Below are 13,173 nucleotides of genomic sequence, written 5' to 3'. Positions count from 1 at the left end.
GTCATCTACTTAGTTAAATATCTAGTATGTCCATTGAGGAAGAATTCATCACATCTCACCCTTCACAATTATGAGTAATTAAGCGCTCAACTATGAAACTGCTAAATTATTCTTGTCAGTGGGCATGGAAATGCCTGCCTGTGGGAGGTGCAGGATTCAGACATTTATGATTAAATATTTTATTAAGTAAAAACCAAATACCGGACTGTTACAGGGCCTTATTGTTAGTTACTACGAATTGCTCACAGCACAGGATGGATCCTTCAAATTTATTCACTAATAGCAATACAAATTTATTTCTTAAAGTAGATCGTAAAATCCAACTGTTAGGAAACCTGATAAGGCCACTATGTTGGCCTTAAAGAACCCCAGCTGATAGCAACGAGATAATAACGTGTGATTTATCTATCTCCCCTCTTGTCACTCTGCCCCCAATCCCATTTACTTGCTACTCTACCATGGAACTGGAATTCTTTATGCAACAGACCTCAAAATTGCTCTCCACTTACATAGCTAAACTAAAAACTCATTTGATTTAGCTTTGTTAACATTTTATTATATATTAACTGGGGATGAGACTTATCAGCTTGATTGACGTGTGTACTTAATTCCCGTGCCTTCTCTGGAAGGGCTGAAACTGGGGGTTCCCCTACATTTCTCTAAATGGGAACTGGTTCTTCAGGAGCTTGGAGAAGACAGGCACCTCTCAGGGAAGTGGTTCTTGCTTCTGTCATTCTTCTACATTCAGCATAAGCTTTACTGACTCTTTGAAGAGCCAAGGCATGTTCAGGATAGACTGAAAGGTAAATATTTTCAAGGATACAGATTAAAAGATTTTTGTATAGTTAAACATTTTCAAAATGTAAGAAAATAGACACCCCAATACTTGGGACTGTTTTCACACTTCCTAGACAGGGCAAAAAAAAGTTGGTTGTTTTGTTACCAGAAGTAATGTATCGGGAAGAACTCTGAGAATCTTCTGTCTCTATTTAACTATAAGCCCATTGAGGTGCAAGATACAAGAAAAAAAGGCATAAAGAAGGCCTGATGCAAAAATCCATGGCTATAAATTCCATGTAGGCAAAGGAAAAAAACCATAAAAAGTCCTAGCCAGGGAGCTGGACCACATTATAAAAATGTTAGGCAGAGCAGTGAGAGAAAAGCTAAGGGGATGACTTAAATTCAGAGCCACAGTACGTTACTGAAAGGGACCGTAAAGAATACCAAGTCCAACACGCCCCATTTTACAGATGAGAAGATCACCTTGCGATGCTGGCCAAGACCAAGGAGAGCGGAAACCCAGAACTCCAGAAAACCAATCCAGCACTCTTCCAAATAAACTCACTTTTTTAGAAAAAATGATCAACTTTTCACCATTTCTGCTGAAGATGGAGAATGTGGAAATGAAATCACACGGCAGCTTAAGTAAGAAACCTAATATGCCTGACATCGAACGATTGAGTCCTTTTCTTCCCACCCCCCCAAAACGACCCTCCCCAATCTTTCCCAACTCAGTAAGTTGGCCCCATTGCTCAAGTCAGAAACTAGCAGTCATCCTTGATTTCTCACTTTCCCTCACCCTTCCACATCCCTATTATTAGTAAATCCAGTCACTTCCAAGTCCAAAACAAAAACAAAACTTTCTCAAAATGGTCTTACTCCCTCTGGCGAACCTCTGCAATAGTCGTAACTCATCTTTCTGCTTTCTACCCTTCCCCCGTTATTCCAACCCATCGTACATGCAATAGGGGGAGTTTTAAAAGTACAGATGGGATCGTGTCCCTTCCCTGCTTAAAACCTTTCAAGAACCTCTCATTGCAAAGAGTATAAAACCCAAAGTCCTTACCGAAGCTTGTAAGGCCTGGCCTTACCTGTCAGCATCTCCAATCTCAAGTCACCTTCCCCGTCACTGACTATGTACCAAAAATGTACACAGTCTTTCCTGCTTCAGAAATGTACACAGTCTTTCCTGCTTCAGCCCCCACACCTGGTGTTCCCTCCTCCTGAAACAGAGCCCCATACTTTGCACACAGCTATCTTCTGCTCACTTGTCAGGTCTCAGCTTGAATGTCAGCACATCAAAGAAGCCATTCCCAATCTCCCTGCAAAGTGGACTTCCTCCTCACATTTCATCTCTATCTCATCCCCTTTTTCCTTTATATCACTTCCTATAGTTTATAATCCTTACTCAACTGTGTTTGGTTTGTCTTCCTCACTAGCTTACAATCTCCACTATGCCCATTAGTTTTACTCATCACTGTATTTCTTACTTCCAAAAAAAAAATCCAAAACAAAACCAAACCCTGGTACCTTTCACTAAATATTTATCGAATAAGTTAATTAATGCATGAAGCACTGTATGCCTTAGTGTCCTGACGTATAAAATGCGGAATAATGCTAACCTTCTTGGGGAATAGAGATGATATATGCAAACTTTTTCGTACTATCTATCTGACAGTAATGACAATTATTTTTATTCATAAATATAGGAAGTGTAGTGTCTGTGCTACTTAAAATAGGTAACAGCAAATCACTTCACATTTGTGGGCCCTGGTTTCTTATCAAATGAAGGAACTGAATCAGATCAGGTCTTTTCACTCTCAACACTTCTGACATTTTTTTACTGAAAAATGCTTTATGTGGGGGGATCTGTCCTATACCTGTGGGATGTTTAGCCGCATTCATGGCCTCTACCCACTAGATGCCAGTAGCACTCTTCTTCCCCCAGTTGTGACATCCAAAAATGTCTCCAGACATTGCTGAATGTCCCCTGGGGAGGAAAAATGTCCCCAGTTGAGAACAAATGAACGAGGTGATGCCAAAATCTTGACATTCAATACATTTAAAACTAATACCAATCAACCTGACAAACACAACTACCAAAAGTTCAAATTAAAACAATAGCAAATCATGAAATATATCAAGAGAAAATCCCATCAACACTTAATTGAAACCCCCAGAATATCTCCAGTATCATACTGACACAGCAATTTTCTCATTAATAGTAGGCTACCTACTATCACCACTTCTATCTGGTATTGTAGTTCCCAGAGAGTGTAATAAAGCAAGAAAAAGAAATGAAAATACAAAGATTGGTAGGTGTGAAATAAAACTGTCATTATTTATGGTTGACAACTGTCCATGTAGAAAATCCAATTCAAAAGATTCTATAAATAAATTATTAGAATTAACAAGTGAATGTAAGAAGGTCATGAATACAAGGTTAACATACAAAATCTCAATTATACTTCTATGTATTAGCAACAAGCAATTAAAAGTGAAATTTAACAAAATACCACTGATAATCGCATCAAACAACATGAAATACAAGGATTAATTCAACAAAATTTCTAAGACCTATACTCTAAAAACAGCAAAACACTGCTGAAGAATGTAAGACTAAAATCTAAATAAATGGAGACATGGGGCTTCCGTGGTGGCGCAGTGGTTGAGAGTCCGCCTGCCGATGCAGGGGACACGGGTTCGTGCCCCGGTCCGGGAAGATTCTCACATGCCGCGCGGAGCGGCTGGGCCCGTGAGCCATGGCCGCTGAGCCTGCGCGTCCGGAGCCTGGGCTCCGCAGCGGGAGACACCACAGCAGTGAGAGGCCCGCGTACCGCAAAAAAAAATAAATAAATAAATAAAAAAATAAATGGAGACATATTCCATCTTCACAGACTAGAAGACACATTACTGTTCAGTAAATTCTACCCAAATCCACAGATTTAATAAAGTAGCAATCAAACTCCTAGTGAGCTTTTTTTTGTGGAAATTGACAAGTTGATTCCAAAATTTATATGGAAACGATGTAGAATCTTAAAAAAGATTAAGTTGAAGAATGTATACTACCAGATTTTAAGATTTATTATAGAGCTACAGTATTTAAGACACTGTGGAAGTGCACAAATATAGATAAAAAATCTAGAAACAGCCACACATATATAGTCACTTGACTTATGTCAAAGCACTAAAACATCACTGCAATTCTGTGAGGCTTTTGAAAGAATTGATCTACGCAATAAATGTTGCAGAAGCAACTGGATATCTGTAAAGAAAAAATGAAATTTACTTCACACAATTCACAAAAGTTAATTCAAAACAGACCTTAGACCTAATTGCTAAAGGTAGAACAATAAAGCTTGCAGAAGAAAACACAGGAGAATATCTTCATGACCCTGAGGTGGGCAAAAATTTCTTAGGCATAACAGAAGAAAATATTGACAAATTGAACTCCATCAAAATTAAAAACTTCATGTTCTCATACTGTTAAAAGAATGAACTGGCAAACCACAGACAGGGAAAGGACATCTGCAGTACATATATCCAACCAAAGACACGTGTGTACATAACACATACACAACCCCAACAAATCACTAAGAAAACTATAACCCAATCAGAAGCGATAAAAGACTTGAATGTGTAGATCACCAAAGAAGTTAACCAATAGCCAATAAGTATATGAAAAGGCTTCAACAATATTACTCACCAGGGAAATACGAATTGAAACTTGGTAAGATACCACTATACACACCAGAAAGAATAGCCACAATGATATAGACTAGCGAGAGACTGGTGAGAATGTGGAGCAACTGGAACTCTTGTTCATAGCTGGTGGGTCATAACATATGACTCCACATAATCACTGTGGAAAATTGTTTGGCAATATTTACTAAAGCTAAGCAAGCACTTATCCTATTATCCAGTAATTTCACTTCCAGATACAGACCCAAGGAAATTTGTGGATATGTCCCCAAAAGACATGTAGAAGAATGTTCATAGCAGCTTTATTCTTAAACAGCCAAAACTGGAAAAATCCAAATGTCCATTAACAATTGAATAAATTGTGGAATATACATACAATAGACTACTACACAACAACAAAAATAAACAAAAAAACCAAAAACAAAGTACTGCTACATGCAACAATTTGGATAAATCTCAAAAACAGACCAAAAACAAAATGCTACAACTGTGTGATTTCATTCATATGAAGATCAAAAACTGGCAATATTGATAGAAGTCAGAGTAGTGGTTACCTTGAGGAAGGGGTGGTATTGACTGGGATAGAGAGCCTTCTAGGGCGCTGGAAATGTTCTGTCTCGTGATCAGAGTGGGGGTTATCTATGTGTCAATTTTTATTGAGTTGTACACTGACAATCTGTATACCTTATTGTATGTTATATATCAATTTTAAAAGATCAGTAACAATATATTTATGTGGTTTATTCACCTAAAGCTTTTATTTAGAGTAGCAAGAGTTGCCTTGATCATAAAAGAATCTCCCCAGTTAATTAAATAATGAGTAGTGACTAATATTAAACTCAATTCTGTATTCTGTGATCTTCAAATTGGCATATAAAGTTGTTCTGCATATACTAATGGGACGCTTTAAATAACTCAAGTTCTTAAGTCTTCAACAATTTCTCATCTCCAGAGTGTTTTGTTTTTATAGTCTGGACCTTAATTAAAAAGATTGCATAGCAGTCAGCCCTTTCAAAATGGAAACAGCTCACAGAAATATTTCTAATTTAAGCCCTACTGCCACACTGTTCTAGAATTCCTTATGCCCAGGACTCTTAGAAAAGATTCAGGAGCTGCTGTACAAATGCAGTAACTGAGGACATTATTGTTGATTTTCCCCCTCCCCTTCCCTTCTTCCCTTTGTAAGGAATTGAATACATTAGTAATTAAACTTTTTATTCTTTTCTTAATGAGAAGGGGAAAAGAAAGCAATCCAATATTCAACAGAAACCATTTACGGGAATAAGAATCTCTTCCCCAAACACACGAGAAACTAATTTCTGTGCACCTCTAAGACTTTTGGAGGATTCTCGTACCTTGTAACAATTATAGGAAAGAAGTCATTAGCAAAGCTTCAAAACATTATTCTTAAGCAGCCTTCATCTCTGCATTTAAATGTGAAAGTTATATGATGTCACTTATCTTCAATTTTAACAACATTTTAATAAGCTCCTCGAGAAGCTGGAGGGCAGCTGCTCTTAATGTAGAAAAATTTTCTTTTCTGTGAACTATTAAGTTAAGCAATTTCCATGAAGTTTTTTCCCAAAATTCCTTTGATCCAGCAACTGTACTTCTGAGAAAACATGTTATGGAAATATAAATATTGCTTAACAAACACATTCAGAAGTTTTTTATAAAAAACTAACTCATGAAACCTGGAAATAACTAACAATCAGAAATACATGGCTACACAATTTATTGCATTTTTTAAAGTGGAATATGCTCTGGGAATCAAATATGTTTTAGAAGAATATTTAAGAATATAGAAAAACATGCACAATATATTGTCAGCTTTTTAAAAGGCAATTACCGCATAGTATGTATACACTCTCATTTTTGTCTAAATATATATGTGCATGGAAACAAATCAACTAGCTATATGCTAAAATGTTAACTGTTGTTCTCTTAGGTGGAGAATCACAGGTAATTTTGTTTATTCATGTTTCTTTTTTGAGCATTTGAAAATTTCCACAATGAGGACATATTAATTTTTTTTAACATCTTTACTGGAGTGTAATTGCTTTACAATGGTGTGTTAGTTTCTGTTGTACAACAAAGTGAATCAACTATACGTATACATATATCCCCATATCTCCTCCCTCTTGCGCCTCCCTCCCCCCCTCCCTATCCCACCCCTCTAGGTGGTCACAAAGCACCGAGCTGATCTTCTTGTGCTATGCAGCTGCTTCCCACTAGCTATCTATTTTACATTTGGTCGTGTCAATGCTACTCTTTCACTTCGTTCCAGCTTACCCTATCCCACGGCCCCGTCCTCAAGTCCATTCTCTACCTTTGCATCTTTATTCCGGGAGGACGTATTAATTTTGAGGTAAGATATTTTTTAGTCTTGTTAATACCAAGTTCATTTAGATTAAGTGATCTGCTTGCCCAGGTAGGCTTTCTCTGAATAGAATTTAATTAAAATTGGTCCCTTACTGAAATGCTCAAGCTTTTTTTCCCCTAACAGGTCAGAAGATGAAAAAAGACCTTGCTACAAGCTAGTACTACAACTGTGAAAATGAATGGAGTTATAGGCATTCATATTGATGAATCATACATTATTTCTAGGGAAGAAAGCAAACTGATACACACATAAAGTATAAAACATGCAAGATAATACTGCATATAGTCTAGAAATACCTACGTATGTGTTACAAGTATAAAGAAATGCAAGACAATGATAAACAGAAATTGACAATCCTGATTACTTTTGGGTCTTGGCTGACAAAACTGAGGAGGGATACACGGGATATCAAACGTGTTGATAACTTGTATTTCTTAAACCGATTGACAGGCATATGGGTATTCATTATATTACACTTTGTACCTTTTAGTATTAGGTAAAAGGTAAAAAGCCATCCATGGCTCTCAGGATTTGAATGTTTCATAGAATCCAAGCCCAAATCACGTCTATCCCCTATAAGTGGTTCACATCCTTCCCCAAAATCAATTCTTTAAAATTCAGTGTTTTCAATTTTATTCAGACATTTAAGACATTTTTGTAGACAGAGCATACTATGCATTTCAGGGGGGCCTACCCACTCAAAATACAGTAAATAAGAGGAGTGTAATGTGGAAGGTTGATGTATCTGCCTGAAGGCAATATGCCCCTAAAGCTGGTATTCAAGGCAGATATGCAGCGGGGTTTAAAATCCAATGTTTATCCTCATTAAGAACCTGAATAGTAATTTAACTAATTGGCGGTGCATTTGAGATGTCACAACCCAAACAGCTGTAGTCATTGGTTGGAAGGCATAGTCTCTGCGGAGACATCAATATGCAAAGAAGGGCAAGACCTAAAATCCTTTTGTTAACTTTCCACCCAGCTGTTAAGTGCATTTGTGAAAATAGAGTTGACTTATAAGTGCACTGTAACGCTTTAAAATGTAGTGTTAAAAAATCAATATGGTTAGGGAAGTGTGCTAATTAGACAGCATGCAAACAATTACAAAGTCAGTATTATATCAACATACATTTTTATTACCCTGAGTCTAGTATTAATCTAAGACAGAGACCTCCCAACTTCCTATTAAATATTAGGTCCTTCCCAAATTACCAGCTAAAATCAATCAATACCTTCTCCTTGAATTCTGTGGTTCAGAAATGAATAAAATGTAGCAGGGGGTAAATTTGGAAGTAAGATATAATAGCAGGTTCTCTATTTCAAATGAAAACTGGTTTTGGTTATAGTTATAAACTTTAAGGAGCTGGTGAGATAATCCCTTTGTCCCCCTGTCCCCCAAGAAGCTAGAGTAGAAAACTGAAGTAGGTGAAGCAAAGAAATTTTAATACTCAAGCAATCTGGCACAATAGTGGATCTTTGGGAAATAATGTCTACTGAGCAATTATAAAAAGTGAATTTGTTTTTATTTAAACAAAGGCTTGACTGTCACAGTAACTAAGAGAGTCACAAATAAAAGTACATTCAGTAGCCATAGTTTTCATAACTGAGGATCTAAAATTAATGTGCAAATGGAAAAAAGGTGACTGTTCCCAAAGGGCTATTTCTGGCCACATAGATTGTACACAGGGTAGCCATCTTCAAGATCAAATAATGTGCCCAGATGTGTGAACCCTGTAGTGAGTTTTAACATTTTGATTCTAGAACATATACATCAAGAAGTGAATTCTACATCAAGTATAAGTTAGAATGATTCTTGAATATCTTCGTACTGGTAAGAAAATGATGTTAAATTCCAAAAATTTACCTAGCTATTAAAGAAATTTTTTTTAAAGTTAGTTCAATGTACATCTATGCAATATGTAGGACTACTTAACTTGTCATAAATTTAAAGGCAAATTACACTGTTTAATGTTCAACAAGAAGCAAAAGGCAAGATGAAAAATCTATAAAAAATGAAAAATCCAAGGGGAAAAAAAATCACAATCTCGCTCTAGAGTAGACTTGCAAATAAATTCTGATCCAATTTAGTTTAGGAAGTATGAGAACCAGTATGCAGCCTGCCTTTTGGAAGTAGCAGTAAAAAGTTCATACCGGTACAATGCACACACAATTGAAGATTTATAACATTTTACATGTCGGTTGTGGTTCCTCAGTTTCTACCAGCAGCTGTTGGAACCCCTCCACTTATATAGCCCACAGTTCGAAGAGCTCCACCCTAAACTCATCACCTCCTGAACCCACACAGGGAGTGTTCTCTATCACAGGCACTTAGGTTAGATATCTAGATGTTGACTCACTGTTCTTCTTCACCCCCTTGACCCAACTGTCCATCAAGTCATGTTGACAATACCAGAATCTCATTTTCTTCATCCCTACTGCCACAATCACAGATCAGACTACCATTATCACTCGTCGAATAATTTCTTTGAAAGTGTGGTCAAACGTGCCAACTTTTTTCGATAGCCTGGATTCTCTCTGGAGGAAGAATCACATTTACTGTTTTGGGTGAATTAGCCTGGATCTTATTTTCCTTCAGAGATCATAGTCAGTGAAGAAACACAGGAGTGATAATAAAAGATAAAACTCCTAGCTTTATATTTACAATTTGATTATGAATTTCTGCCCCAGAATATTGATCCTAAGAACCGGAAAAACCCCAGTGATCATCACATTTTAACATATTGATTATTTTAAAAAAACTAAGGAAGACAGTAATAAATATTTAATGTTGATCTTGAAGTGATCTTTAAGATATCTGTACACCTACAATCTAGGTGGCCAGAAAGTAAATTATGTATAACCTTACACGACAAAGACTTAAGAAGAGAAGAAGGGAGTATATGATCACATGAAAAATAAACAGCTCAAGACTTACCGGAATGCTTGATTCAGAATTTGATAATGAAAATGGTCTGGTGCCAATCCTATGACCACAGCATTAGGATCACTTGTTTGTATTCCTGGGAATGGAAAGAAAAAATTATTGAAAAATGCAATTAACAGTAATGTCACATTTTATGATAAAGTAGTTTTAGTCAATCAAGAACAAATTTTTGCTGTAGCAATAATCTGAAGTTTAAGAGATTATCCTGCCCAGTGTACTTTGGAAGTATCAGCTATAACTTAAAAAAAGAAAAAAGGTCTCCTAGTATTTATGTATATTCCTTTTGCATGGTCTTACAGCTACTGAGTAACTAGAAGATCTAAACTGAAACTTGTAACCTGATGTTCTCAAACAAGCAACAATTTCTAACTTCAAAAAGCTTTACTGATTAAAATCAACAAGAAGAGCCACAGTTCTCTATGAGCTATAAGATCAATAGCAACTGATGAGGGACTGAAAACCTAGCAGGCAAGGGAAATTAGACTCTCTAGGTGATAACAGCTGAGGCCAACACCATCATGATAAATAATGGAATGCACTGTAGGGTCTACAGTTTTCTACATAATACCTAATCCACTTCTAGTTTCACAAATATTATTCTATAATTAAAGCATGTTTTAAGGCCTTGGTACCTGATGACAAGACTTTAGATACAAGAACGAAACAAGTACTTCCACCATCACAGTTATTAAAACTCTGATTGAAGTGTCTGTGCATTATCCATATGCCGATTCCTATTTGCCTCTCTTATTGCCTGCCTTTAAGCATTCTCATTATCGATTCTACCAAAATGTGAGGGGAAGAAGTAGAAAGAGCAGATACCCAAGATTTCCAATTTCCTCCTTACCAGCAGCCATGAGTATTGAGTAATTGGTTAAAGTTTGTTAAAGGAAGAAAATAAAATCAATGGCTACAGTTAAGAGTTGGAGTTTTATGTGTTCTTTTTATTATCTCCATCTACCACTGGCTAAGATAGTCAATATTAGCCAAGATATTTCCATTCCCTTCAAAAACCTATCTACTTTGGGTATTTTCATGTATACAAACATGTTGCAAGTTTAGTCTTACATCAAATAACAAAGATTTCTTCCAGACCAGAGATTGTGCTTATATATGTCAACTCCAGCTCACTACTGCACAACTAGAAACTTTCTTCAAATAAAGTAAAAAATCTGAATAAAAAATTGTTTTGCAGTACTTCAGCTAACTCAGAAATATAAATACACTGATTATAGAATGTATTTGTCATTGTTTTTCGTAGCCCAGTTTCTGAATACCATTTTCATAATTAGGGAATCCACTAGTTCATAAGGCTTAGTGAGGAGCAGAGCTCACCCTCTCCTGAGAGGGTGAAAACACCAGACACTTATTTTCCAGCCTCTGCAGCTACGGGTACTGGCCTGAGACAGAGGTTCTGCCAATCAAAAGCACCCCCCCACCCCGCCCCGGGCTTTAAACTGGGAGCTAGGAACATAAAGCAGCAGGGAGAACCTCACTGGAAATTCTGAGGCAGCAGTGCTAGGTGGAACTTCCAATCTCCAGTGCTACTGGGGTGAACAGGCAAGCTGCAGAGGTCAGTGTTCAGCAGGGACACTGAGGGCGCCGGATCAGCTCTGCATGAGATGTCGCACGCCGCTCCTCAGCGCACAGCCCCCGAGGCTAACCTCCAGCTCCCCTGGGCAGTTAGTTCTGTGGGCTACAGGCTTTTTTCTTTTGGTCATGGACATGTAAAAAATATTAAAAAGTAGAAAGACTAGCTCATAATGAGCCCTGATGTACCCATCACCCAGCTTTAGCAGTCATCAACGTTTTGCCAATCTTATTTACCATTCTCTACATATTTTAAAGTCTTTTAAGTATATTCCAGTATCATCTCACCCTTTCATATTTCAGTATGTATCGCTAACTGATAAAGACCTAAAAAAAACCCACCTTAACGTTATTACACCAACAAAGTTAAAATAATTCTTTAATATCACTCAATACCTAGCCCACATTTGAATCTCCCCAAATGTCTCAAAATGTCTTTTTACATCTGATATGTAATTGGCACCCAACAAGGTCTATATATTGTATTTGATTGTTATCATTTACATCTCATTCTATAGCAACATTCCTCTCCACTTACTGGAGCAACTAGATCATTAATCTTGGAAAAGGTCTCACATTCTGGATTTGGCTGATTGCTTGTGATATTATTTAATTTATTCCTTTACTCTTATTATTTCCTTTAAACCAGTAATTGAATCTAGAGGCTTCATAAGTTCACATTCAATTACTAGGCAAGAGTACTTATAGGCAATGCTATGAATTTCCAATTATATCACATCACGAAGCACAAGAGTTCTGCGTGTTCTACTTCCAGTCATGTTAAGACTGATCAATAGGTTCAAGTGGTGTCAGCCTGATTCCTCCATTTTGAAGTTCCCCATCAACTCTTCACTTAATGTGTTTAAAATCTATTGATATTGTTGCCTATTTTACTAGGGTTTGTTTTGTTTTGTTTTTTTTAACATCTTTATTGGAGTATAATTGCTTTACAATGGTGTGTTAGTTTCTGCTTTATAACAAAGTGAATCAGTTATACATATACATATATCCCCATATCTCTTCCCTCTTGCGTCTCCTTCCCTCCCTCCCACCTCCCTATCCTACCCCTCTAGGTGGTCACAAACCACCGAGCTGATCTCCCTGTGCTATGCAGCTGCTTCCCACTAGCTACCTATTTTACGTTTGGTAGTGTATATATGTCCATGCCACTCTCCCACTTTGTCACTAGGGTTTGCCAAATGGTGATTTTCTAATTCTGCCATTCCTTTTGCATTTGCTAGCTATAATTCTTCTATAAAGAACTTACCCTCATCAAATGTTTAGTTACTATAAGTTAAAATAGGAAAGGCAGGATAAATGCTTGTTTCGTTTATCCATTTTCAGAATGAGTTACTGCCCTAACAACTTCCCATAGTGACCAATGAGTTTTGTGGGATGAATATCATTTTGAACTTTTTATACGTATGATGCATTGCAATCTATTGCAATCAGTATTCTTTTTGATGCTCAAACTATCCCTTCAAATTGGCTTCAGTGTCCTTTAGGCATGACCTTACTAGTTTTCGATAGTTTCCTTGCTAACAATTAGTTATCCCAGACTCATACAACGCCTGCCCAGATCTGGAATCACCCATTTCTCCAAGGAACTAAAGTGGGAAACCATAGTAGACACCAGTCTGACCACTGGGCTTCACTGCTTATATGCCTTTTTAGAAGATGTAGATAATATGTACTTTTTGAGAGAATAAGGGAGATGATAATGTTTTTAATTCAAAATTAATACATACCTCATCTGATTTTTATATTTCTATCT

The 13,173-nt window shown here is 36.9% G+C and overlaps 1 protein-coding gene across 5 annotated transcripts in view; it reads right to left on the bottom strand.

Moving 5' to 3' along the window:
* HDHD2 (haloacid dehalogenase like hydrolase domain containing 2) overlaps positions 1–13,173 on the bottom strand; it is a 38,725-nt gene that overhangs the window by 8,639 nt on the left and 16,913 nt on the right. For all 5 annotated transcript variants that reach the window (XM_029226364.1, XM_029226383.1, XM_029226388.1 and 2 more), the window contains exon 4: positions 9,801–9,885. In XM_029226364.1, the coding sequence (XP_029082197.1) occupies positions 9,801–9,885 (85 nt within the window). The remainder of the gene's footprint in view (positions 1–9,800; positions 9,886–13,173) is intronic.

The sequence above is a fragment of the Monodon monoceros genome, unplaced genomic scaffold (genome assembly GCF_005190385.1).
Source record: "Monodon monoceros isolate NGI ecotype Baffin Bay Population unplaced genomic scaffold, NGI_Narwhal_1 Super_Scaffold_1, whole genome shotgun sequence".
NCBI classification, from domain to species: domain Eukaryota; kingdom Metazoa; phylum Chordata; class Mammalia; order Artiodactyla; family Monodontidae; genus Monodon; species Monodon monoceros.
The sequence above is the reverse complement of the archived record's forward strand: the minus strand, read 5'-3'. Positions and strand labels throughout refer to the sequence as shown.